The sequence below is a fragment of the Tetrao urogallus genome, assembly GCF_951394365.1.
Source record: "Tetrao urogallus genome assembly, chromosome: 2".
Taxonomy (NCBI): Eukaryota; Metazoa; Chordata; class Aves; order Galliformes; family Phasianidae; genus Tetrao; species Tetrao urogallus.
In genome coordinates this window covers 15,868,129-15,890,816 of record NC_136814.1, presented here as the reverse complement: position 1 = coordinate 15,890,816, position 22,688 = coordinate 15,868,129, and the positions used below count along the sequence as shown (strand labels likewise).

The window sequence follows — 22,688 nt, the reverse complement described above, 5'->3', positions numbered from 1 at the left end:
CAGACACAGAACCCAGGGCTGTAACATCCAGCCACTGAGTTATAATGTCCCCAGTTGTTGAAACAAGATCTACCTTTCACAGAACTGGGGGAAGTACTGGGTTGCAGAGCCATAAATATGGCTGGCTGGAAGAGCATTCCTGTCCTGAATGCAGGGGATCAAGAGCAAATTTATGGCCATCAGAGGGGGATGCAGAGGCTGTCTTCAAGGCCTGTTACCTTGGCCCTTGCACAGACCCCACTGCAGGGAGCACCAGGGGCAGGGAGCAGTACCAATTCCTACCAGCACCATCTGTGCTACTCTGAATTTAAACACAGCATTTGCACCCCAAAGCTCTCTCACTGAAGTCACTTTTCCCTTCTGCCATGCAGTAGCAGCCTGGGTGTTTCTCTGCCGGGCACAACAAATACACTTACTGCAGGAGGTTTCCCATGCATCAGACAGGGTGATCTCACTAAAGGGTTTAATCAACTGCCTTATTTATGCAGACACTGTAAATAACTCTACCACCTGTTTTGCCTCCTCTTGCTCCACTATGATCCATATTACTGCTACAGCCAATCTGAGACATGACTGAGGTTGACTGTAATTCACCTGGAGCCGCAGACCAAACTCACCCGCGCTGACAGTAATAGCCTCAATAAACTGCTCTCTCCAGCTGTTTGTGCCAACCACCAAGGCCAAGTTTGTCTTCTTAATGAGCTTGTCCACCGTGTTCTGCAAATGGAGATGCAGAAGAGAAAATCAGGGCCATGAGGCTGGAGATGCTGGACTAAAACCCACCAGTGCTGGTGCTTACAGCTGTATGTTTATGGATAAAGCTTAGCAGATGCTAAGTTCACATCAAGTACCCCTGCAGTGAAAGCAAATGTAAGCATCAGCAATTCCCCTTATTGCCACTCATAAAGACCTTTCGAACCTGCTCACAGTGGGAGTTTGAGTGGTCTTGGTGGAGGTTTAACAGCAAATAGCAGTGAGATGCTGCAGCTCACGTTGTCCGTAACACCTTGGGAGGACTTTTTACTGGGCTTCTTCAAAGAACTGTAAATAACTGAAACTTGAGAAAGATACTGCCTGTGCGTGCTGCTCAGGAGGAGAAGTTCAGTGCTGCTGGAGAAGGCAGGAGATGCTCCTGGGAAGGCTTCACCACAGAGCCACAATGACTGCTTGCATTTAGGGTATCAGCCCTTTGCCATGGGAGTCCCACATCCGGGGGGAGCACTCAACCATGGTCCCACAACCAGGGACCACTCAAGACTGAATGTAAATAGAGTGCAAAGCATGGCTGTCATAGCAAGGTTATATTTGAAAACAGCTTGCTTGTATAATGGTGATCACAGACTGTCTGAGCCCTAGTGATGTCAGGAGCTGCCCTGCTTTGCTGTTATGCCATTAGCATGTGTTTGCCAACGCTGTGCAAACCCAAAAGCCAGAGGAGATGAAGGATGAGGGCATGAGATGTGAGCAGTACCTTGAACTCATAGGATTCCTCAATGATGACTTCAAGCTTGGTGTGCTCCCCCAGGACGGGGCGCCCCATCTCTGCAATTCGACGCTCTTCCTCCTCCTTGCTGGTCAGTGGCTGCTTCTCTTCGTTCTCCTCTGTAAAGCAAAGAGCCCGCCTGTGAGCCAGGCCCAGACGGCCACTCCCTGGAGCTGGCTTCCCATCAGCTGGTGGTCGGGAAGCCTTTGGGGGGAACATGAGCAACAGAGCAGGCAAGAAGAAGGAGGTCATGGAGCGATAGATAAGGCAGTTTTGCTGGGAAATGCTAGCAAAATTGGTTTGCAACTTGTCCAACCTCAGGAAGAGTTGAATTCGCCCTTTGGGTGGAGGAATTGTGTATTGCCTGGTGACTGCTGCCTCTCCTATGGGGTTGCTTGGGGGAACAAATTGCCCCTAACGCTGCTACAATTCCCAGCCCTTCAGGTCTATGATTAGCACATTTCCATCACCCCACTGCAACCAGACAGAGCCACCTGCAACCCCAGGCCTGAGATGGGCATGAGACCCTCCTGAGCAGGGCTTGACCTTGAGGGAGAGCAGCCTGGCAGTTGCAGAGCATGGGTTTGGAGGGAAGAGCTGGGCTAGCACTGTGTGAGGAGCCCTCTCCAAGGGCATGACTGGTCTCAGATGTGAGAGAGCTGGCAGTGACAGCACTGCAAAAGCCACAAAGCTGCTCTGCACCTTCGCTGACATCTTTGCAGCCTCAAGGCAGGGGACGTTCTGTCATTGTCCCTGTGCGGACCCCCACGTTGCTCTCTGCCAGCCCACCCTGGGGACGATCAGAAGGCCATCATGGTCCAAGGGGGGCCGGGTTTGCTGAAGAAATGGGTTAATCTGCCTGGGTCAGTAAACAAACACACCAATCAGTCTGTGTTAGACCCCTGGGTACCTCGGATGGTGACCACGGTGCAAGGAAGAGGATGCTCTCTAGCTTGTACCTTCCTGAAGACAGGTTTGCCTATCAGAGCGATCAACAGGAGATCAGTCGGAGGCACTGCATGCCCTGTGCACACCCATGTTGTGCTGTTAGTAAACTCTACGTTCTACTGCAAACGGGGTTAGCGTGGCTCCCTCCCGGCTGCCCCACTGCCTGCAGAGAGCTGCTTGTGGCCAGAGCCTTGCTATAGCCTCAGGCATCACTGACAGTGCTCCTGAGGGGCTGCTCTGCGGCCCGCTGGGCCTTTTCCCAACCATCATGTCCTGCCAAGGGCCTCATGCATAGCAGGCTGGGTATGCTATGAGGGGACGCGGTGTGAGCGAGGGTGGCCTCACCACCTGCTTACCCTTCCAGAGTTTCCCTCCAGGGTGGAACAAAAGCAAAGAGGAAACCAAGAGGAAAGAGCAGGATGAGCATACAGCCATTAGAAAGGGAAGGGGGAGGGACAGGGGGAAAGCAGAAATCCATACCTGTGATGGTGAAGCCACCTAGACAAAACCAAAAACAAGAGAGACAGAAAGAGAAAAAGAGAAAGAGAAAGAGAAAGAGAGGGTTAGCATCATCACAGCAGCCCTCTGCAGCCTACAGTGACATGGAGGTCCTTCCCTGCCCCATGTGGGGATGGGGGCTGATTCCTTACTTCTAGCTTGGGGATGGCATGGGGACACCCTGCCCAAAAGTATTTGTAATTCCCTGGCACCTAAAATAGCCTGCCAGGGGCCTTGGGGTGCTTCACTTCCTTCCCTGTCTTCCAAACAGGAGGTATCACCTCTTCCAGATGGGTTGGCCAATTCTGCTGACCCTGTCACCAGCCCACTCTATTTTTGCCATGTCAGCATAGGCGGCTATGGACTAGTCGTGGTGCACTTTCGTGGCCCGGGGTTGTTGGCGGGTTTGCTATGCCTGTTACTACTCCACTCCCAGAAAATGTTCTTTGCCATGGTGGGTTACTGCTCATTAACAATGACTTTTGGGCTTTATTCCAAAGGCTGATGGGGCATCAGATACCTGAGCTTACTTAAATAGTGCTGACCGCCCTAGAAGAGAATGTTGTGAGCAAGGAAAAATGTCAAACAAAATCAATCGTCTTCTGAAAATATGCAGACAAACTGGAAAAATGGAAAAGAAAAAGGAATGCGCGCTTACCAAGCTCATTCAACAACAGCGCTGTGAAGGAGACAGACAGAGACAAACACAGAAGAAGAAAAGTAAATGAATAATGAAATCAAAAGGAATATTCACAGAAAAACTCCAGATCCCAGGGCAGAGCTTTCAGATCTGTAAAACTGCAGGATACCATTAGTGTTGAGAGAGATGCACTAAAAATAAAGGAACGGAAACATTTCATGGGACTGTGGATTTAAAATAAAAATGACTGCAGACATGGGGTGGGTATGAGATAAAAGGCACACTCCCAAAATTCATTTTTCCCCTTTGAATCATATGTGCAAGATCTTCCATTGGTCTCGGGGGCAGTTTTGCCTTGGAGGAGGACACAACGTGTCCCATGTGCAGTGCGTAATGACTTTGACCTCTTCCAGCTGCTTTATGGGGAGCAAGAACTACTGCTGACAGCTGTGCTTCTAACATATGGAATGAGAGGAAAAAAGTCTGGGGCAAAGTTTGGCTCAGGGATCTGCTTACTCAACATTTGAGGTTTTTGAAATGAAAGAAAAAAGCTCTCCCTCGGTGCATAGTGGGTCTTGGCTCCCAAGGCACAGACCGCAGTGTGGCTACATGGCGCAGCAGTGACGTTTCAGGAGTGCTCCCATCTGCAGGTTGTGAGCGCTGCTCACCCCATCTCGCTGCCTCTTGTAAAATCAAGCACAAAATCTGGCTCAACAAAAAACCCCAACACAGCATGGCCAAAGCAGCAAATAGTATCCCTTTAAATCCTGACTAGCCTTTCAACTAGCTAGTTTGCAAAACTGAACATCTCTCAGCTACCCTCAATTTGTGACCAGGAGAGCGAGAAACTGATTTCTTTTTAGCCTGACTCCTCCTACCAGTTCACATAATGCAGCTAGCCACAAAAACCAGCTGGAAACCTGACAGAGAAGATGGCAAAGCTGACCTGCATGGCACCTGTTTGGAAGGGGAATCACTGTCAGATATTAGGCTGAAATAGCGTGGCATCTCCCTGCCTAGCATGGGGACTGCTGGGGACCCTCTCTGTCCTGAAGAGCAGTATGTGCCAGCCCTGTGGCTGCTGCAGGGAGAGCTTCCGTCCCAGAAACCAGACAGGCAGGCCAACCGTTCCTGCCAATTTGTTACAAAGGCTTTCATAAGGGACTGTTGTAGGGCAACTAATTATCTTAAGTAGCTTTAAAATTGCTTCTTGCTTGGCAACCAATAGCATGGAGGGTTAGCCTTGATGTTAATTTTTAGTTAATTTCTTGGGAGAAAAAAAAAAAAAGAAAAAAGAAAAAAAAAAAGAAAGCTTGGAAAACGAAGTGAGCCGTGTCTTTTCGGAAGGGTTTGTAGTTGGTTGAGAAATGTTTTTATTTTATGTAATGAAAGAGGAAATTGTTTTTATTATTCCTATGAGGAGCTATTATCCAGTGCAGAGCCATGAAACTTTATTTGAGTGTAACCTGATTTCTCCTGGATTGATTGCATCTTACGGCATTACCTGCTTGTGCCGTGATTTTGAGCTATTTTCAGACCCTAGTGCCAGCGTAGAAAAGACTGAAAAGACTGCTCTGGCCATGCATTTTACTTCAAGCAGAGGCTACTTTCATCTTCTGATAAAAATGATGCAGCATTGCTTGCTTCTGGAGGCTGAATTGATTTCTACTGAATTCTACTGGTTTTCTACTGAATTGAATGAAGCTGCAGCTGCGGGGTGGTGGGGCGATACGCTCAAAATGTCTGTGGGGGCTGGCGATGCTCATCGTCCCCTGCCTGGATACCAGGGGGAGCCCTTGCCAGCGAGACAGAGTCCCCCCCAAAACAAAAGAGAACAGAAAACAGAGTAAAAAGCTGCAAGGGCCAAGCTTCGAAGGAAGGAGGGCAAAACGGCCGGGAGCCAGAGTGCGAGGAGAAAGGAGTGTGAGAGTAGGGAGACACAGAGAAAAGCGGACGGCAGCGTCTCGAGAGCTGGTCTGGTGTTACTCTCACACCTTTCACTCCTCGTCGTAGCCACACCGGGTCCCCAAGCACAAGGAAGAAACTGCACTCTTTCTCATACTCCTCACGGTCAAGTATTCTAAGGGTAATGAATTTCCTGTGGGAACACAAGACAAAGGCAAACACATGATTGGCGTCGCACGCGCATGCAGTTCACGTCCGCCGTGGTGCCGAGATGGTTGGGGAGGGAGGGAAGCGGCTGCACATCCCAATGGGGCAGGCGGGGAAGGGCAGGAGCATCCCTGGGGGTTTCGGGGGGCTCCGCTCCTGCCCTTTTCCGCAGGCGCTGCGGATGTGAGCTCGGTGTTGCAGGTGCTAGGCATGAGTGAGCCAGACAGGGACACACAGGCTGGGCTCAGCCCCGGAGCACGTCCCCCACCTTTCTTCTCACTCATCTCCACCAGCCGGGGCTCCCCGATCTCTAGGTAGAAGGTCTTGTTTTTCTCATACTCCTCATCATCTATCACCTTGATTGATATCGTTTTGCTGGAACAGAGAAGAAGAAATAGAGATTCAAGAGTAAGGGGGGAAGAGGGAGGAGGGAGACAGGGAGAGGAGGGTGGAAAGGCCAGGAGAAGGAGGCTGCGGAGAGAAAACAGTGGGTTTGGTAGCACAGCTGGAGGGGCAGCGCAGCCGAAAGCAAAAGGCAGAGGCTGAGAGGCCAAGAGGACGAGCAGGGAGGTCCATGGGGTCAGGGTACCTTCAAAAACTCTAGGTGCAAGGCAGCCCCTCGATGGCTTACTCCCATTTAACCAGCCCTGGCACGGCTAATCTGCAGCAGTACCATTGCCTGTTCCATTGGGCTTTGTGGGCTTTGGTGGACGAGTTCAAGGGGGATGCAGCAGTCCCATCTGCTGCATCCTGCTAGGCAAAGCCCCTCTGCCTGGCTGACAGGTATTTGGCAGCAGAGGTGACGTTTTACTCTCTTTCACAGCAAACACTGCCAAGCACTCGGTGGAACAGCCAGGATGATTTCTTGTGCTGTTCGCTGTGAGTCAGAAGTGCATTAAGTTTGCCCTTCATGCTTATAATGAAACCATTTACTCAAGAGCAAGCAATGGCTGTGAAAAGTGTAACAGTGCAGCACAGTATGGGGTAATGGTATCTTAGAATGAATATCCGTAATAATTTGTTCTGTTTGTAATTATTGCTGCAAAGGTTTTGTACGTAGGAAAAATGGTTACCAAGCATGCAGCTGATCTTGCTATGCATTGATGAGTTAGAGGAAATTATTGCGTATTAAAAACCTAATGCTCTCAGCCAAGCTATCAGAGGACCTGACAGAATTAACAGAATGGCACTATTTCAGAAACATTACTCGCCAAATCAATAATTCTCCTGGCAACTCCCATTAAAATGCGTTCTGCACCTTCCCTCCACATATGAAACAAAGCCCTTCTCAGGAAAGTTAATTAAAAAAGCTGTCTTCAGCAATGCTGAGGGCAGCAGAGCCATCAAGACGTAAGCTTCCTATGGGTGTGCTCTGCCTTCCTACATGCGGCATTTCTGAGCCCTGCAAAATAATTCTCTCTCACAAGAAGAAACTGGAAGAAGAAAGCTGCTGCCAGTGCTGAGACTCAGCACCAACAGGACTTGAATATGGAATCTCTGGGCTGAATCTCCCATTGCCAGTAGGTGTTGCTGCAATGAAGTTTTCTGGCTGGCATTTCCAAGGTGTGAGCAAGTGCTCTGTGTCAGGCAGACACGTGCACTGCTCATTTTTTCTGCACAAGGCTAGGAGGAACAAATAGCAAGTCTGCTCACTGGATGCATTTCCAATCAGCAAAAAATTGCTGAGGCAAATTTGTTCCTGGGATGATACTGCAATCCCAGACAAAAGACTTTCCTTCTGATGATGTTCGAGACCACATCTGCTTGAGAAACAGCTATATGGAAATAAGACAGATTATTCTTAGAGCATGGAACATCTTCACTGCACCGCATTTTGCTTTCTGGATTCTGCAGAGCACCCTGAAACCCTCTCCATTGTGCCCCAGCTGAAGTCTCTGCTGGTGAAAGAAAGCACTTGCATCAACCTAGCCATTCGTGATTATTGCAGGGAAGCTGGTGCCATGAAACATCACAGACATTTAGTGCACAGACACTGTGTGCATGGAAGACGGATAAAACGTTGGGGAAATGTGGTTGGTGCCTCCTCTTAGCATTGCCAAAACCCATGGAAGCCATCTGGGCTCAGCATCCAGCTCGGTGTTCATACCAACAAAAAGTTGGGCAAAATGTTGCCAAGGAGAAACCACACAAGTGTCTGCATTTCTGTATCAAAAATTGCTTGTCCCTGAGTCTGTAGGCAAGGCAATCTCTGAGGGAATGATTTTCAGCGCATTTCCATGTACCAGCAATCAAAAAATGAAACAAATCTTGCAGAACTGCAGCTCCAGCTCTTCTTTCCCAAAAGGATTGTGTCTTCATACTCTTGCTCTAAGCCTGTGGTCTCCACCAGGATAACAGCATTCTTTTCAAATCATGCTGTTTCAGTCAAACTGCAGAGCTCTTTCAGCATAGCCTCCACACACAGTCCTTGGTCACTGGAGCTCATGGAAAGCTTCAGTACCAACCTCTTTGTTGGCAGTGCCCTAGAAGGGTAAGTACTCTGTGAAAAACCTCATACATGAGCAGGGACGGGTCCATGCATGATAAGTTAGCACAGACTGGCAGGAGCCAGATGGAGGGCAGCAGAGGAGTATTTCTCTGCAAGTATTTTTTTGACCAAGGCTACATCAGACTGTGGCGGCAGCACAGACGCAAGGAGCTGGGACTCCCACCTCAACTATCTCTGCCATACTTGTCTCTCTTGTGGGGTCAGGAGTGCCTGGTGGCGGCCTGCCTGGAACTTACATTCATTTTGAACCCCAATATGTGCACAGTCACTGGGCAAATCCTCCATGTGCTTGCAAAAATCCTGCTGCTCCCAATCTAGATGGTATCATTCAGTGATGTGAAATGGCACAAGCCCCTCTCATGACTGAGACAAGCACTGAACACAGCAGAGCATCAGCAATCGGCTCCAGAGAGATACAGGCAAGACGTGCTGGGGTATGGCCCCCAGAGCACTCGTCCTCCTTGACAGGACCAGATGTCCAGGAGCAGACATATGTCAGGTCCAGCATGCATGTCTGGCTGTCTGCTCAGGCTCAGCATGGAGAAAGATGGCTTTCATCACAGCACAACACATCTGTTAGCTCTCTTACAGATCCCTAGCAATGCCTTTTTAACACTGCTTTTGTTTTTTCCCTTTTTTTTTTCCTTCCTTCAAGTGAGAGGACAAGGCCAACTACCCCCATCCTTGGAGATGTGCAAAGCTTGCCTAAGCTACTGCTTGTGCTGTGATGGCCTTCTGAGCAGAGGTTAGACCAGAGACCTTCCAAAGTCCCTGCCAACCTTCACCCTGCTGTGCACCTAGATCAGAGATCTTGTGGCTAAGAAAGCATCACTGTGATCAGACCACATAACTAAGTGCTACATGTAGCCAGTCACGGTGTGCCCAGTGGGACGCGAAAATAAACATCTCTAAGTACAGCTGACCAACTGATACAGCAGTCAGCAGCTAGCTCGATGATAAGCACGTAGCACGCTTTTGCTGCGGGGACAGACACTTATTCCAGAATCAACAGAGACAATTATGTTCTTTTGCAGCTTGTCACCCATTCAACTTCCAGCAATCAACCAGGAGAGTTATATGTACAGACTGGAGGACTTCCAACTCCAGATTCATAACGACAACATCCAGGTCAGAGGGCTGTGATGTCCTAAGTCCAAATCCCACAGTAACTAAGCACTTCCCAGCCCAATGGGTCAGTGATGGCAGTAAGAGAATAACCACGAAGGATGCATGCTCTGGAGATGATGTTTTGAAAGCACATTTGCTGGGACTGTCCATTCCAGCCTGTGTTCTTAGACTACTGCAGAAAGCTGCCACGTTGATTTCTCATACATCTGCCTGTCAGCCAGTCACTTAATTAGTCACGGTTAAAGCTAGAGACAGCACGTGGCTGGAAATACTTCCTGCTTCATGCAGCTCACGTAGGTGCTGGGCACAGTGCAGAGGGGCAAGCATGGCACAAGGGGCTGCTGCAGGGCATGAAAACCAGCACCAGAACTGAGTACAACCAAAGCCAGTGGCTAAGGCCAATTGAACTAGACCTAAGCCATTAGAAGCAGGGAGCAGATCCCAATGCATGGCTGGAAATAGCCACCAAGAGCAAAGCAGATCTTTCTCTTCCCATCCCCACCTCCCCTTTTTAGCGAGCTCTCATCTGCCTGGAGACTGCAAGGGTTCAAGGCCCTGTCCGTGCTGTGAAAGATGCAAAGAGCCCTAGCTGCTCCTGTGCCTCCCTCTGCAGTGCACATCTTTTCAGACCCAGATGCTGGAGAACGTTTTTGTGCACTTAGCAGCTTCACTGCTCACACTTCTGACAGCTACTCGAGGAGCGAAGTTGTCTTGTTGCTGGGAAGTAAAAAGGAGGAGATGAGGTTTTTCTTCTACTAGTTGACAACAAAATTGCACCTGATAGCAAGAGGTGACAGCTCTGTGTGCAGACGCTCTAAGATGAAAGTGCTTATCCTGGCTGCAGTTGATGCACAGCTGGCAGTGGACATGTGGGAGGTACATGCAGTGTCTGCTGTGCCAGCGCAGGGACACCTGCTCCTGAGGGACAGAAGACGCAGCTGTGGACCAGAATGTACACAACTACTTATCACATGTGGTTTGTAGCTGTTACCTGGGGTCTCTGATGGAGGCGAGGGTTCATTAGGGTTTCTGTCCCTCCCATGCAAGGCCATGCTCTCTGGAGGCCTCTACCACCCAGCTGTATGGGGAGGGCAGCAGCAGCAGGCTATGATTCTGTGTAGAAAGACACAAAGATCGTGCAGCCCAATCTTGGCTCCATTTCATGCCAACAGACAGGAGATGTCCCTTCTGAGGAGTGTCAGTTCTCTGTCAGCTCTCAGCCACCAATTCAGGCTGCCTAGAGGCCATAAAACGTCTTCTGGGAGATTCTGAGACTCACAGAGCTCAGATTCAGCCTCTTCTCCAGATGCACAACCACTAAAAATCCAATGGAAGGCAGGGGGAGCCATTGCAATCTCCTCTAGCACAAGCATAAAGGCAGAGCAAAACCCCTCATCTCCTCTAGGGCAGGCTCAGAAAAAAGACATGCAGTGGTCTGTAGGGGCTCAGCAACTCTCTGTATCAGCAGCGTGGTGGCCCTGACTTTCCAAGGGACAGACCTGTGGGAGTCCTACAAAAACACACTGGAATAGGGTGGACAAGACTCCCAGAGCCTCCTGCCAACTCAAAGAGCACACATATGGAGTGTTACAGCACCCGCATGTCTAAAGAGAATTTGTTGCACATTTTTTTTTTTTTTTTTTTTCCTGAAGCATCCTCAGTGGTTTTGAGAAGGAGCAGGTGATCAGATCTGGAGGCAGAGGCTGTCCCTTCAGCTCCATCACTGGCAGTGCATGCATCTGCCCTATCCCTCTCGGCGTTGTACACTGAGTCAAGAAACGACCATCTCCAGCACTGCCAGCTTTATCCCAGCTGCACTACATGGGAAATGCTCAGTGAAATACCTGACTTCACTCATCCCCTATCTACCAAAAAGCAGAGAAAGCCCTTATCCTCAGATAGAGCTACAGATCTGAGTCATCATCCCACCAACAGTATGGAGACCATGACGGTGACCGCCAGTAACAGAATCATCCTTGGTTCGAAGATTTTTCCCACTTGAAGAATCTGATCTGAAGAGTTCCTTTGCAAAGACTGCCTTTGATCATAGGTGAAGGAGAGATATGAGACAGAGAGCACACACGGTGCGGTAAATCCGAACTCCCTGCTACATGCGTGCGAAAGAAAGCAGTTGCAAAAGTGGTCCAAGCTTTGCTCTTGTCTATTGCTCAAATCTGGAATGACAACAACTTGCCCAGGTGGTGAGAAAAGCATCTCAGGGCACTGATGATGCCACAGCTCTACTGCAAATGCTGGGGATGGACACTACACGGCTGAGCTGTGGGAACTAGACAGGCTTCCTGGCTTGCTACAGGTCCGACTCCATCAGATTTGAGCTCTGGCGTGCAAAGCTTGCAGGTGGTTATCAACATGACATGTACTTCTTTCCACTGGGCTAATTAGACCACCATGGAGAATAAATTGCACAACTGACTGGAGATGAAGGTCAAATAGAAATGGGAGCATGAGGGAGACAGGGGTGATGGCCATCCCTGATCCCATGCTGATGGGATCCCATATTTGTGTGATGCCCCATGAGTCACCCTTGCAGGGCCCTTTTCAGAACCGGTGCTTGCTTATCCAAAATGTCCGTGCTTGCTGAAAATTTGCCTGAAGCATGCTGCAAACATGACGTGGAGGGCAAAGGAAAGCCTCCCCGAAACTAAGCCTGACACATGCTTTGGGAAGGGTAAAGTGAGCAGATTTGATGAGGCAGCTCAGTTTGCAGGTCCAGCAGCCCAGATCTGAATGGAGCTGTACAGCCTAATGTCTGCAAAACGGTCAGCACACCAATCTGGCACTGAAATCTGTGAAGGGTGGGGAAACAATCATTTTCCCCTCATGTCTGGAGCCAAAATTTATTTGGCTGCTCTTATTTTCTTTGTTGCCCCGCACTTCTTTTTTTTTCCGAGAAATCAAGCTCGCTGAATCAATGCTTCTAAGAGCACAGATGATGTGTTGTCATCTCCCTGGCAGCATGAAACAACTGCTCCTCTGGCCTCAGGATGCGTTAAGTCTAAATGACAACACACAGCTCAAACACACAACGTTGGTCTGTTCCAGAGCATCGCTACTAGAAGAGCCCTGGCAAAGCCTTATCTGTCCAGCCCATTCCCCCACAGCCTTGTGGAGAGGAAAGACATGGCAGGTAGTTTGCAGGGGCAGCAGAATCAATGATTTCACATGCAAGGCTGAATGCTGCTATAATTTCTATTTAGGAAGGCTATATTGGGCAGGATTTGTCAGATAAGAAACACTGCTTTTCTGGGGAATCCCTGATGTTGCCTGTGAATTTTGCACTCTAGCTCATCTGCCAATGTCACATTTTGCAAAAAGCCATGACGCATTCTTGAGGTGCCCCAAAACAAGACCTGAGCCCTCAGTCACACTTAAAGGTTTCACCATCCCCAGATAGCTGAAGGTATGATCATCCCATGGGTCTGGACAAACTGGAGTTTTGCTGTTCTTTCACACTCCCTTAGCTGTGTACATCAAGAGGTGGTGAGCACCTGGCACAGGCTGTCCAGGGAGGTGGTAGAGTCACAATCCCTGGAGGTATTCAAGAAGAGAGCAGATATGGCACTGAGGGACATGGTCTAGAGCAGTCACAGTCATGGACTGATGGTTGGAAGTGATAATCTTAGTGATCTTTCCAACCTTAATGATTCTATGAGCTACCTTGTAAAGATCATTGGGTGCCTGCTGCAGGCAGGACCATGGGGACACTGAACAGGAGACATTCTGTCTACATCAATGTCTGGATCTCCAAGGAGAGCATCACAGACAGTGCAATGCAAGTGACAACGACTAGGAGAAAAAATACATTTAATGTGAATTTGATCAAAAACACCCCCAACAGCAATTGCTTAAGGCGCCTGGGAAAGCTGACAAGGCAGAAATAACTCAACCCCTGGCACTGCACTGCCTTGCCCATGCCAGCTAAAAACTTTCATTATTTCCAAAAAATTCAGCTTGTGCTGCAAGCAAAGGGTTGAGTGCCCAGGGCTCAGTCTAGCCCAATACTCTTGCTGCATATCAATGCTTGCAAATGCCATTTCTAGGAAACCTTCAGAGTTCAGAGCCAAAAGTTGGTACTTTACCTCTTCCCCAACCCCTGGTTGTTCTCATATACATTTTCCCCAAGAGAAAGCACTTGGAAACTCATTCAATTGCTTCTCACTTCTCCCCATATCTGAGCACATAGAAGCTTTTCTTTACAGGCAGGTTCCCTTTACAACAATAATTGCTCCGTTCTTCCAATAAATGCTTGTTGACCTTCTCTGTACGCGCCTGGCATAGTTGCCATGACTATGCTCCTCAAAGGGAAGACACCACTCTTATCAAAATGATTTTGGCACTCCTGAGAATGAATTTCAATGAGCAACAGCCAGCAGAGGGGACTTCTCTGCAGCCTTATAAATTATTTAGCAGACTTTGCTGCTTTTATGCTGAGTAAACAAAACAGAGAGCAGCATGCCAAATTGGGCAGCAAGGCTTCAGCACCAAGAATCAAGGCTGAAGGAAGCCCAGAACACATCTGCTGTGCAGCTCAGTGCTGCCACTGCAGAGAGGTAGTATATAAAGGTCAGTAGTGCTTCCCTCTTGAAAGGTACCTTTCAAACTTCCTGGCATGGGTTTCCATGGGAGGTGTGCATCTGGCTCCTGGTGTTTGGTGCCAGCCCAAAGATCAGCCCCTTTGTTTCAATTTGGGAGATGGAGGCATTCCCCACAGACTTTTGGAGCGACCCAAACGCTCTGACAAGAAGTGCAAAAAGCATTGCACCATCACTACTTTTATCTTCTTTTGCCTGGTGATCAAGCGAGTGGCTTTGAGAGTGGGAATGTGCCCATGGTTCTGCTGTGCTGCTCACACCAGCGTGCCTGCTGCTCTTAACAACTGTTCAAACTTAGCAAAACGTGCGTGCATGTGCACACACACAAGCTGCTGAGCAAAACACCTGCCCTGACTTGCGTGTGCACGTTGATGCAGATGTGATATGTATCTGCAGCCCAGCACAAAGCAAACATCCTACCTCCTCTCCCTGCTGGGGCTCTGCAGAAGCTAATGGGCTTCTGAGATACAGAAGAGCCTTTTGATCTTTTATGAGCTTGTCAGTGAGTGTCACATTGAACTTTTATTAGGAGAAGTTGTAAGTAATTGTGTGTCAAGGAAGGTTCCGATGCAACGCTCCTGTTTTAGCAATTGAAATGACTGGCTGCAGGGTGCCCACATGCTCCAGCCTCCCTTGGGCCATTCACCTGTGCTGGTCCAGACCCGGCTGTAAAAAACACAAAGCCTGTGGGCATCAGCACACGAGATGCTGTTGTACTGCAGGCTTCAAATTCCAGGGATGCTCATTTCTGAAGACAGGAACCCCATCCCTGAGCTTCACCCTGGTGCTGTGCAATGCCATTTCTTCTCAGCCTTATCAGACATCTTCAGACCTCTGGCAGCTGCTATAGCAATTGGTGCTCAGCCCCTCAGAAAGGCATTTCTGAAACTGCCACAAGAGGATCAGAGGACCCTCATGGCCTTCCTGGACTTGAGACAAGTGAGACAAGACTTGTGAGGGATCACATGGACAATTTCAAGAGCCACCACTTGCTGACCGACATGCTGTTGATTTGCTGCCAAGTAAATTAAACTGTGAAATACAGCCCTCTCTGTTGAAACTCTAGGTATGGAAAGTCTTTTTAAAGAGACATCACATCTCCTGAAATCCCCAGTGATCAGTGGGGTTAAAATCTGCGGTGGGAGCACTGAAGCAAACGTTTGCTAATAAGAGCATTTCATTGGGAGACCTTTCATGCCTCCTCCTGGCGCAGAGATAGGCAGAAGGAGGATGAAAGAATTCTGCTTTTCCTTCCCGTTACCAAGGAGACTGTTTAAACAAAGCTAAAAACAAGAGGAACCGGGTGGCCGAGGGGAAGGCGAGCATGGAGGAGCACGTGAGTGCTTTGTCACTGCTTGCTGCAAGCCCTGCCAGGGGCTGTTCCCCTCCTCGTGGGGGAGAAGCCTGCATTTCAGAGTGCATAAACCTGGGTGAAGGTGTAAAGGAATATTTTAAAATGGCAACATAAAAAAGTGCCTAATCACAGGCTGCTCTTTGTGGCCAGCTCAGCACCTCCAATCACCATCTATATGCCCAGACGGTTGATGGATGTATAAAATGCTGGATGAAAAATCCTACTCCATGGAGGCAGATGTGCTGCGTTGCTCCTGTGACAGTCAAAAGCCTGCAGCTAAAGCCCAGAAGACCTTTTGCAAAGGCAGGGCTTTTCCAAGCCCCACATACTGTATGCCCCAGCCCCACCTGGAAGCCATGACATGAGGTGGAAGTGGTGATTCCCCCATCATTAGCAGAGGCCAGGGGCTGGTGGGCTGGTTTCCATCCCGCTGTGAACCCCCTGCTTCAGACATCAGAAGGGAAATGGTTCCCAGATGCATTTTCTCCATCTGATGCTCGTCTCTTATACTTGCTCATCTGCACGACTGAAACCCTCAGGGCTTTGAGATTCAGGCAGAGCATGCCTGTTGTTACACCTGTCTGGGACTTTCTATGGAAATTTTGCCAGACTTTAGCTATTGAGATGGAAACTTTTCATGTGGGGTGGCCACTGCTGAGAGAGTTACAAAGAGCCATCTCACTGAGTGCTCCTTGCTCTGAAGGCTCAGTTTAGGGAGAAATAAGCTGTTTTGCCCATGGATTTTTTTTCCCCAAACACCGCACTGAGTAATTTTCTCCTTATGCTTCACTGCAGAGAATGAAACTTAGCAGAAAGCTCTCTCCAGTGCTTAGGATATGCCAATCCCATAAAAATTTGTTTAAATTAGACTGAGTTATAAGACTCAAAAAACTTTGAAAACACGTAGGCTCCTTTGAACTGGCAGCTCAAGGTCTTGGAAGATTTCATCTCCTCTGGAAATGCTCCATCCTATCCCAGGGCCAACCTGACATTATAGATGCTGTGCCCTCAGCAGGGCTTTCCCTATGTCTGGGAGTTGCTGGGGAGTTCTGGCCATGACCAGCTCTCCCTTTTCTGATCCTGATCCTGAGCTCGACTCTGCAAAAGCCAGAAATGGGACCACGTTCCAACATGCCCCTGGGTGCAGGAGGGACCCAGGGAACAAGCGGACAATTTAAAACAAGATCTAGAGGCACTCAAAACACCAAAAGGTTGAAGAACATGTAAGGAGTGTCTTTGGGAGCATCTAGCCTGGCTCTGCAGTGGGAACTGCAGGAATGGTTTGGAAAATGTTGGATGGAAGGACAGAGAGCAAAGTTGCCCAGAGCCCTCCTAGTGCAATGGCTGGGGTGAAGGCAGGCAGAAACAAAGCTGTTGTTAATTGCCTTTGGTGATAGAAACCAATGTTGCTGTCAATCACATTCACATCAATACCCACCACCTCAATGTGATACCTATTTTTTGACTGACTCCCAATCTGACCATGTATGTGTTTATTTGTTACAGCCCAGTAATGATCCTCTAATTGTCATAGACAGCTGCAGCTCCAACTTTTCACTAAAGCTCACCTTTTTAAAGTTATTTAGGTGTTTAAGGTTAGCTTAACCCTAATCACAACCACTGCTGCAGGGCCCAAGCAAGGCTAGAGCTTCTGGCCATGCGCCTGCAGCTTCCAGCCCTAGCCTGAATCAAAGAACATGCTTTTTCTTTTTTTTTTTAAAGAGAAGGAACCCTTAGTAATCATCCTTATTGTTTGCTAATTCAGAGCTGCCAGAGAGCCTGGAGGATTATTTTGTGCAGAGCTGTAAATGATGCCCCATGATAATGATTGCTTTCACTGATCTTTGGAGGAAAATTCCAATTTCCAATTGTGAAAAAGAGATTTTCCATTTCTGTGCCTCAAATAAACAGCTTCACATCCAAAACCTAGCAGATAGGCTTCAGAAAAGTGTGTTTCCAAGCTCCCAGAAAGCCAGACAGAAATGCCCAAGGTGTATTCCAAATGGATGACGTGCAAAGGGCCTTGCCAGCACAGCAGGGAGCAGACTCAACCTCCAGCCAGCTGGGTTATGTCCCTGCTACACATATGGTGCCCCACATAGAGCAGGACCATGTATATTTAATGGGCACTTGCACACACACAGCCCAGAGAATCAGGCAAAGCTGCAGCAGCCTCAGATATGCATAGCCTTGACACTGGATTGTGTCGAGAGGGTGATGGCACAAGCAGAGGAAACCTGTTTGCAGGGCTATATCTACCATGAATTTTGTCCTTTATTAGGTCTCAGTTATTCACTCTATTATTCATGAGCTCAGCCTTGTTTCCTCAAGAGCTAATCAGGATGAGTAATTCTGGGACGGCTGCTTTGTCAGTGAGCTGCTCACACTGACTCCCCGCCTGTTGTTCCCTCAGACAGCGATCTCCCTGAGAAGACAGGGTTAAGCTCAGCAGGGTTTTCACCAGTCAAGGGGGATGTTCAAGGCTGGATTTATGTTCACTCCTTGGCTTAGGGCTTTGCCAGCTGATCCAAATGTGATCCCAGTCTTAATAGCAGTGCCCATACAAGCACAGCAGTGCCTGGCTGCTCCATTCCTCACTGCCTTCATGTGGCCTTGAGGGAGTCAGGATTTCCATCCCAGGGAAAATTAGCAATATCCAGGCAAATCAAGACCAGCTGTGAAAGTCACTAGAGCCATTGGGAAATATTCAACCAGCCCATAGGGTTTCCCTTTTTCTAGCTTGTTGATAGCTACAGGAAACACACACTTTTTAAAGTTTTCATAACTGTGTTTCAAGAGGACTCATCAGCCTTATTTATTTATTTCTCTTGGCCCTGCCATCCCCATGAAGCTGCCTGGAAGTGAGGAGACATGGCCTTGCCACATTTCAGACTGAAGCAGGCTACAGGTCGGCAAGCCAACGAGGAATAGCATGTGAGTTAAAAATATACATTCACATATATTTGCAATTATTCTTTGTGGCAAGGGTTTGGGAATTTGTTTTCTTGCTTTCATTGGGTTTATAGACCTTTCCAGATTTGATACTCAAGGAAACATCTTTAGTTGCTATATCCAGCAACTATTATGGCATTTTGATTTGCAGTGCAACTGGCTATTCCAGCCAGCGGGCTCCAGACAGTCCATGATAAACAAGAGGAACAAAGCTGGGAAGAGAGCTATGTGGAAGATTTCTTTGTGTGGTTTCTAGCTGTTTATTTAACAAAGATCTTTGCACAGGCTAGATTCCATGTATCACTGCAGCCCAGACTGATGTTGGTCAGTGCGTGCTTTCAGGCTGACTTTTACCACTCTTTCTATGCCGTTGGGTTCAGCTGTGCACTCACATCACCGCTGGGTTCATCCTGTTCTTCCACTGAAAGAACCCAAATGCCTCAGAAAAAATTAAAGTTTCCAACTTCAGAGCTGGCTGTGCACAGCAGAGATTTGCACCGATTTGCATATGATTTGCATTTCATCTCTAATCACTGCACAAATGTGCGGAAAATACTCTTTTAATCATCTGACTGTGGGCCAACCAAGTAACCTCACTCACAGCTGGGAGCTGGCTCTCCCCTGTCACGGCATCAGCAGTGGGCAAGCCAGGCTGCTTAGCCCACAGCCACAAAGCCACCCACCCAGCATGATACACTGAGGTACAGCACTCATCCCAGATCTCTGCTGTCAGACAGATAGATGTCTACAGAGGACAGTGCTCAGGCTGACCAGAGGCCAAACACTGTGATCAACCCACTTTCACAGCAAGGACGGTCTCTCCAGCTCCGTGCAGTTCCTTGGATGTATTCATAGGCAAACCAAGACTCATCGATCAGCCAGGTAGTAAGCTGAACCCCACTCATGCCAGCACTTGCAGAAAGGCTATATTTCCTCCTCTAATCTCAAAAACAGGCCAGTCTGTTACACCTTCTAGAGGTCTGCTGTTAGGTCAGGACAGAAGATGGCAGATTCTTATCCAAAGAGGGAATTCCTGGGGAAGTGCACTGTGACCTGGTTTCTGTTGGGCAGAAATGGATGTTTGTGATCCTGAGGCTGAGATATTCAGCAGAGATCCCAGCTCTGCTCATGACCCACTGTGTGAGGTCTCAGGAGGATGAGTTAGGACAACAATTTCAGTGCAGTCTTTGGAGGAGGAGGATACTGAAGTCACCCAGTCAAACTGGCCCAGTGCCCGGTGGCCAGTGTCACCCCAGTGGGCAACTGGCCAGTTCAGCAGCTCTCTGTAAATAATGCGCCTTTTTGATGAAAGTACTGAACTGGATCTGGATTCCTGGCCCTAACAAATTCAAATTAACCACGGTCTGACTCTAGTCTGTTGCTATTTTCAGCCTCAAAAAATGATCAGACCATGGGCTGCCCAACTCCCTGGTGGTGAATCCTTCCAGCATGGTTTGAATCAGAAACTGATTCAACACCAGCAGCCCTATTTCTGTTACTCTACTATGTTCATGATGCTGGTCTACCTCTCCTTCCCTCAACATGCCCATTCTGGGCTGCATTTCGATTCATGTGGATGCCTTTGGGCACTGGAAGATGGGTTCCCCAGAAGCTGCTTCAGAGTAGCAGATGGCTGATTCCCTGCGAAACTACCTGAAAGTGCACAAATCCCCCCCATATTTCAAGGCATACTTGAAACTTGAGTTCAAGATGCTTGATTCAAATTTAGGAAGAATTTCTTAGTGGAGAAGGTGAACAAGCATTGAAATGGGCTGCCAAGGGCAATGGTGGAGTCCCCATCCCTGGAGGTATTTAAAAGATGTGTGGACATGGCATTAAGGGACATGGTTCAGAAATTGGACTTGGCAGATCAGGTTGATGGTTAGAATTGATGATCTGAAGGTTGTTTCCAACTTAGATCATTTTGTGATTCTCTCATTCTCTAAAAATCACTCAGGTCAAAATGGAAAGGAAGATGTGATGGACCTGAATTGGCCAGGAGGCAGAAACAGCTCATCAGCATTGGATTTGACTGAGCACTCTGGTATGTGCTGGCTGAAATGTCCCAGCCCGGCTGGTGGCACAGGAAGGGCTGCTCACGTCAGATGTCCAAATCTGTCTGCAAAAGTTATGTCTCGCTGGGCTGAAGCCAAGTAGATACAGCCATGGCTGCCTTTCTCTTAACACCTCCAGGGCAGCTATGCCAAATGCCTCTTCCCAGATAGGTAGGGCACAGCAAAAGCAGAAACTCACTGATAATGGAGGTGTGAAAACCAGCACTGAGCTCATGCTTCACAGAAGTCCTGCAGGACTCCTTATCTCTCCTGCTCCATGACAGCAGCCATAGAAGGCTTTGGAAAACAGGTTACGGGTTTTTCCCCTCTTGTGGTCCCCAAAGAAAGATGAAGTCTTTAAACATCTAGGCAGTTATTACTGCTCTGGCTCTGCTGCTCCCCAAATTTCTGACGAGCAGAAGAAGAGGATTAAGTTTTGGTCTGGAAGTCAAAATTCGCCCCTGCTGAAGACCAGGCATCACTTGCCACCAGATCTGAAGTGGCTTTGGGAGCACAAATGGCTTTTGGCACCTTTGGCACCACTTGTGGTGCTAAGCTGGCTCTATTACATCTCCCAGACATAAAACCTCCTTGCCCTGAAGGAACAAGGTGCTAAAAGAGGGTAGATCAGAACAGAATTCTTCCTCAGATATTCTCTTTATGACCCAAAAAAGGTAGTTTACATTTTTATTAACAATGATGCATTGCTCTATTATTCCAGGATGCATCTAGAGTACTTTACACTATCATTTAAATGTCAATTCATTTATAGTCTTAGTTTCTATGTTAATAACATAAGGGTCATAATGTTCCTACCAGTATCTTCATCAGATTCTTGCCAAAACGAATCTCACTTGTAAGGGAGCAACTTCACCATCCTAAATGCTTTCCTTTTCTCCCCACTTGAACGCTGCTGCAAGAGACCATTAGATCACAAAATTACTCGGCCTTCTGTCCCCAAAAATAACAACCAAACGCCTTTCCCCAGTTGAAAGGCGAATTGTGGGATTCCCATTGCTATTTCACCGCCCATCGCAGTTTCCAAGCGGATGGGGTTCAGCTCCACCAGCTAACTGCAGAAGGACTCAGCTATCCCCCCCATAGCCTGGTACTTTTAGAAAGACATGGATGACCTTGAGATGCATTGCAGGATGTTTGTGTTAGAGGCAGCTTCTGCCGCACTGGGAGAACTCATGGAGTGACTTTTCACCAGATCTCTCTGCTTTTCTCCACATTCCTCCATGCTTTCAGCATTGAAGGAAGCCTCTTCTCCAACTGCATGCACTGTGTGCAAAACAGGGCTGGAGCTGGCTGCCAGGAGGTCTGGCATAGCAAAACCTGGGGGCTCAAGGAGGGATTATCATGCGCCTGTTGCGCGTGTGGGACTTGATGTCCAGCTTAGTTAATGCCTGCTTAATCGCTCCTAAGCCACTCTGTTCTGAAAGAGTAATAACAATAATAGAAAACCCTCTTTAGTCTCTTTGCTTTGCTTTCCTGCTTGTAAATCCCAAGGCCTTCAATGAAGCATTGTCACTGCTCAGTGAACTTAACCTACAAAGATCCACCAGTGATTACATCTCTGAAAATAGATTTTATCCCTTCTCTCCACTCTCCCTTACTGATCGACACGCAAAAACGCTTAGTGATTGTTACTTGGCAACCATGGTAAAAATGTACCACAAGTTGCTCAAGAGGATGAAATCACTATCATGAAATTTCCAAAATAAGTACCATAATACCAGAACTCTTACTCCGAAGAGAAACAAATATCTCCCTTCCTTCTTTACTTCTTAAAAAGAAAAGAAAAGAAAAGAAAAGAAAAGAAAAGAAAAGAAAAGAAAAGAAAAGAAAAGAAAAGAAAAGAAAAGAAAAGAAAAAGGACATATGCAAGAATTTTTAATTGGCAATCTTGTTTTCCCTGTTGCTTCTTTGTGAAGCAGGGACTTCATTCAGCTGATTTTTCTCCACTAACATACATATTTCCATATCTATACGAGCTAGCAGGGTTCAGGAAAGTACATACTCTCTAAGTATGATCAGAAATGTACCACCGTGGAGGATGTGGGTGGGCAGGAACCTCTGAAGCCCTCTGGTCCAACCCTTGCTCAAACTCAACCTCAAAGCTTGCTCACGGTGCTCACATATGTCACCATATAGGTGAGTGCACACACAACCATATGGGATATTTTCCAGGCTCTCAGGAGCAAGCCCAGACCACATCATAAGAGGTCAACCCCCATGAGAGTGCATTAAAGCAGATATCACAAACAAGAGCAAAAACTGAGATGGAAATCAGTTATTGATTAATCTCTGCCTGAGCCTACAGTTGTCACATGCCCAACTCACATCGCCCTAAACCCATCCATCCTTTTTTGTATGCCTCAGCTCCTATATTTA

General features: G+C 47.9%; 1 protein-coding gene across 2 annotated transcripts in view; it reads right to left on the bottom strand.

The window, feature by feature from the left end:
• Window positions 1–22,688, bottom strand: part of SLC8A1 (solute carrier family 8 member A1) — a gene marked incomplete at its 3' end in the record, with an annotated part of 92,672 nt that overhangs the window by 3,715 nt on the left and 66,269 nt on the right. Inside the window, exons 3-6 of one of the 2 annotated variants that reach the window (XM_079532444.1) lie at window positions 5,917–6,056; window positions 2,394–2,462; window positions 1,472–1,602; window positions 618–717 (exon numbers count right to left, since the gene is read on the bottom strand). In XM_079532444.1, the coding sequence (XP_079388570.1) occupies window positions 618–717; window positions 1,472–1,602; window positions 2,394–2,462; window positions 5,917–6,056 (440 nt within the window). Of the gene's footprint in view, window positions 1–617; window positions 718–1,471; window positions 1,603–2,393; window positions 2,463–2,911; window positions 2,930–5,563; window positions 5,668–5,916; window positions 6,057–22,688 lie in introns of both variants that reach the window. The other variant, XM_079532445.1, reaches the window with a different exon arrangement.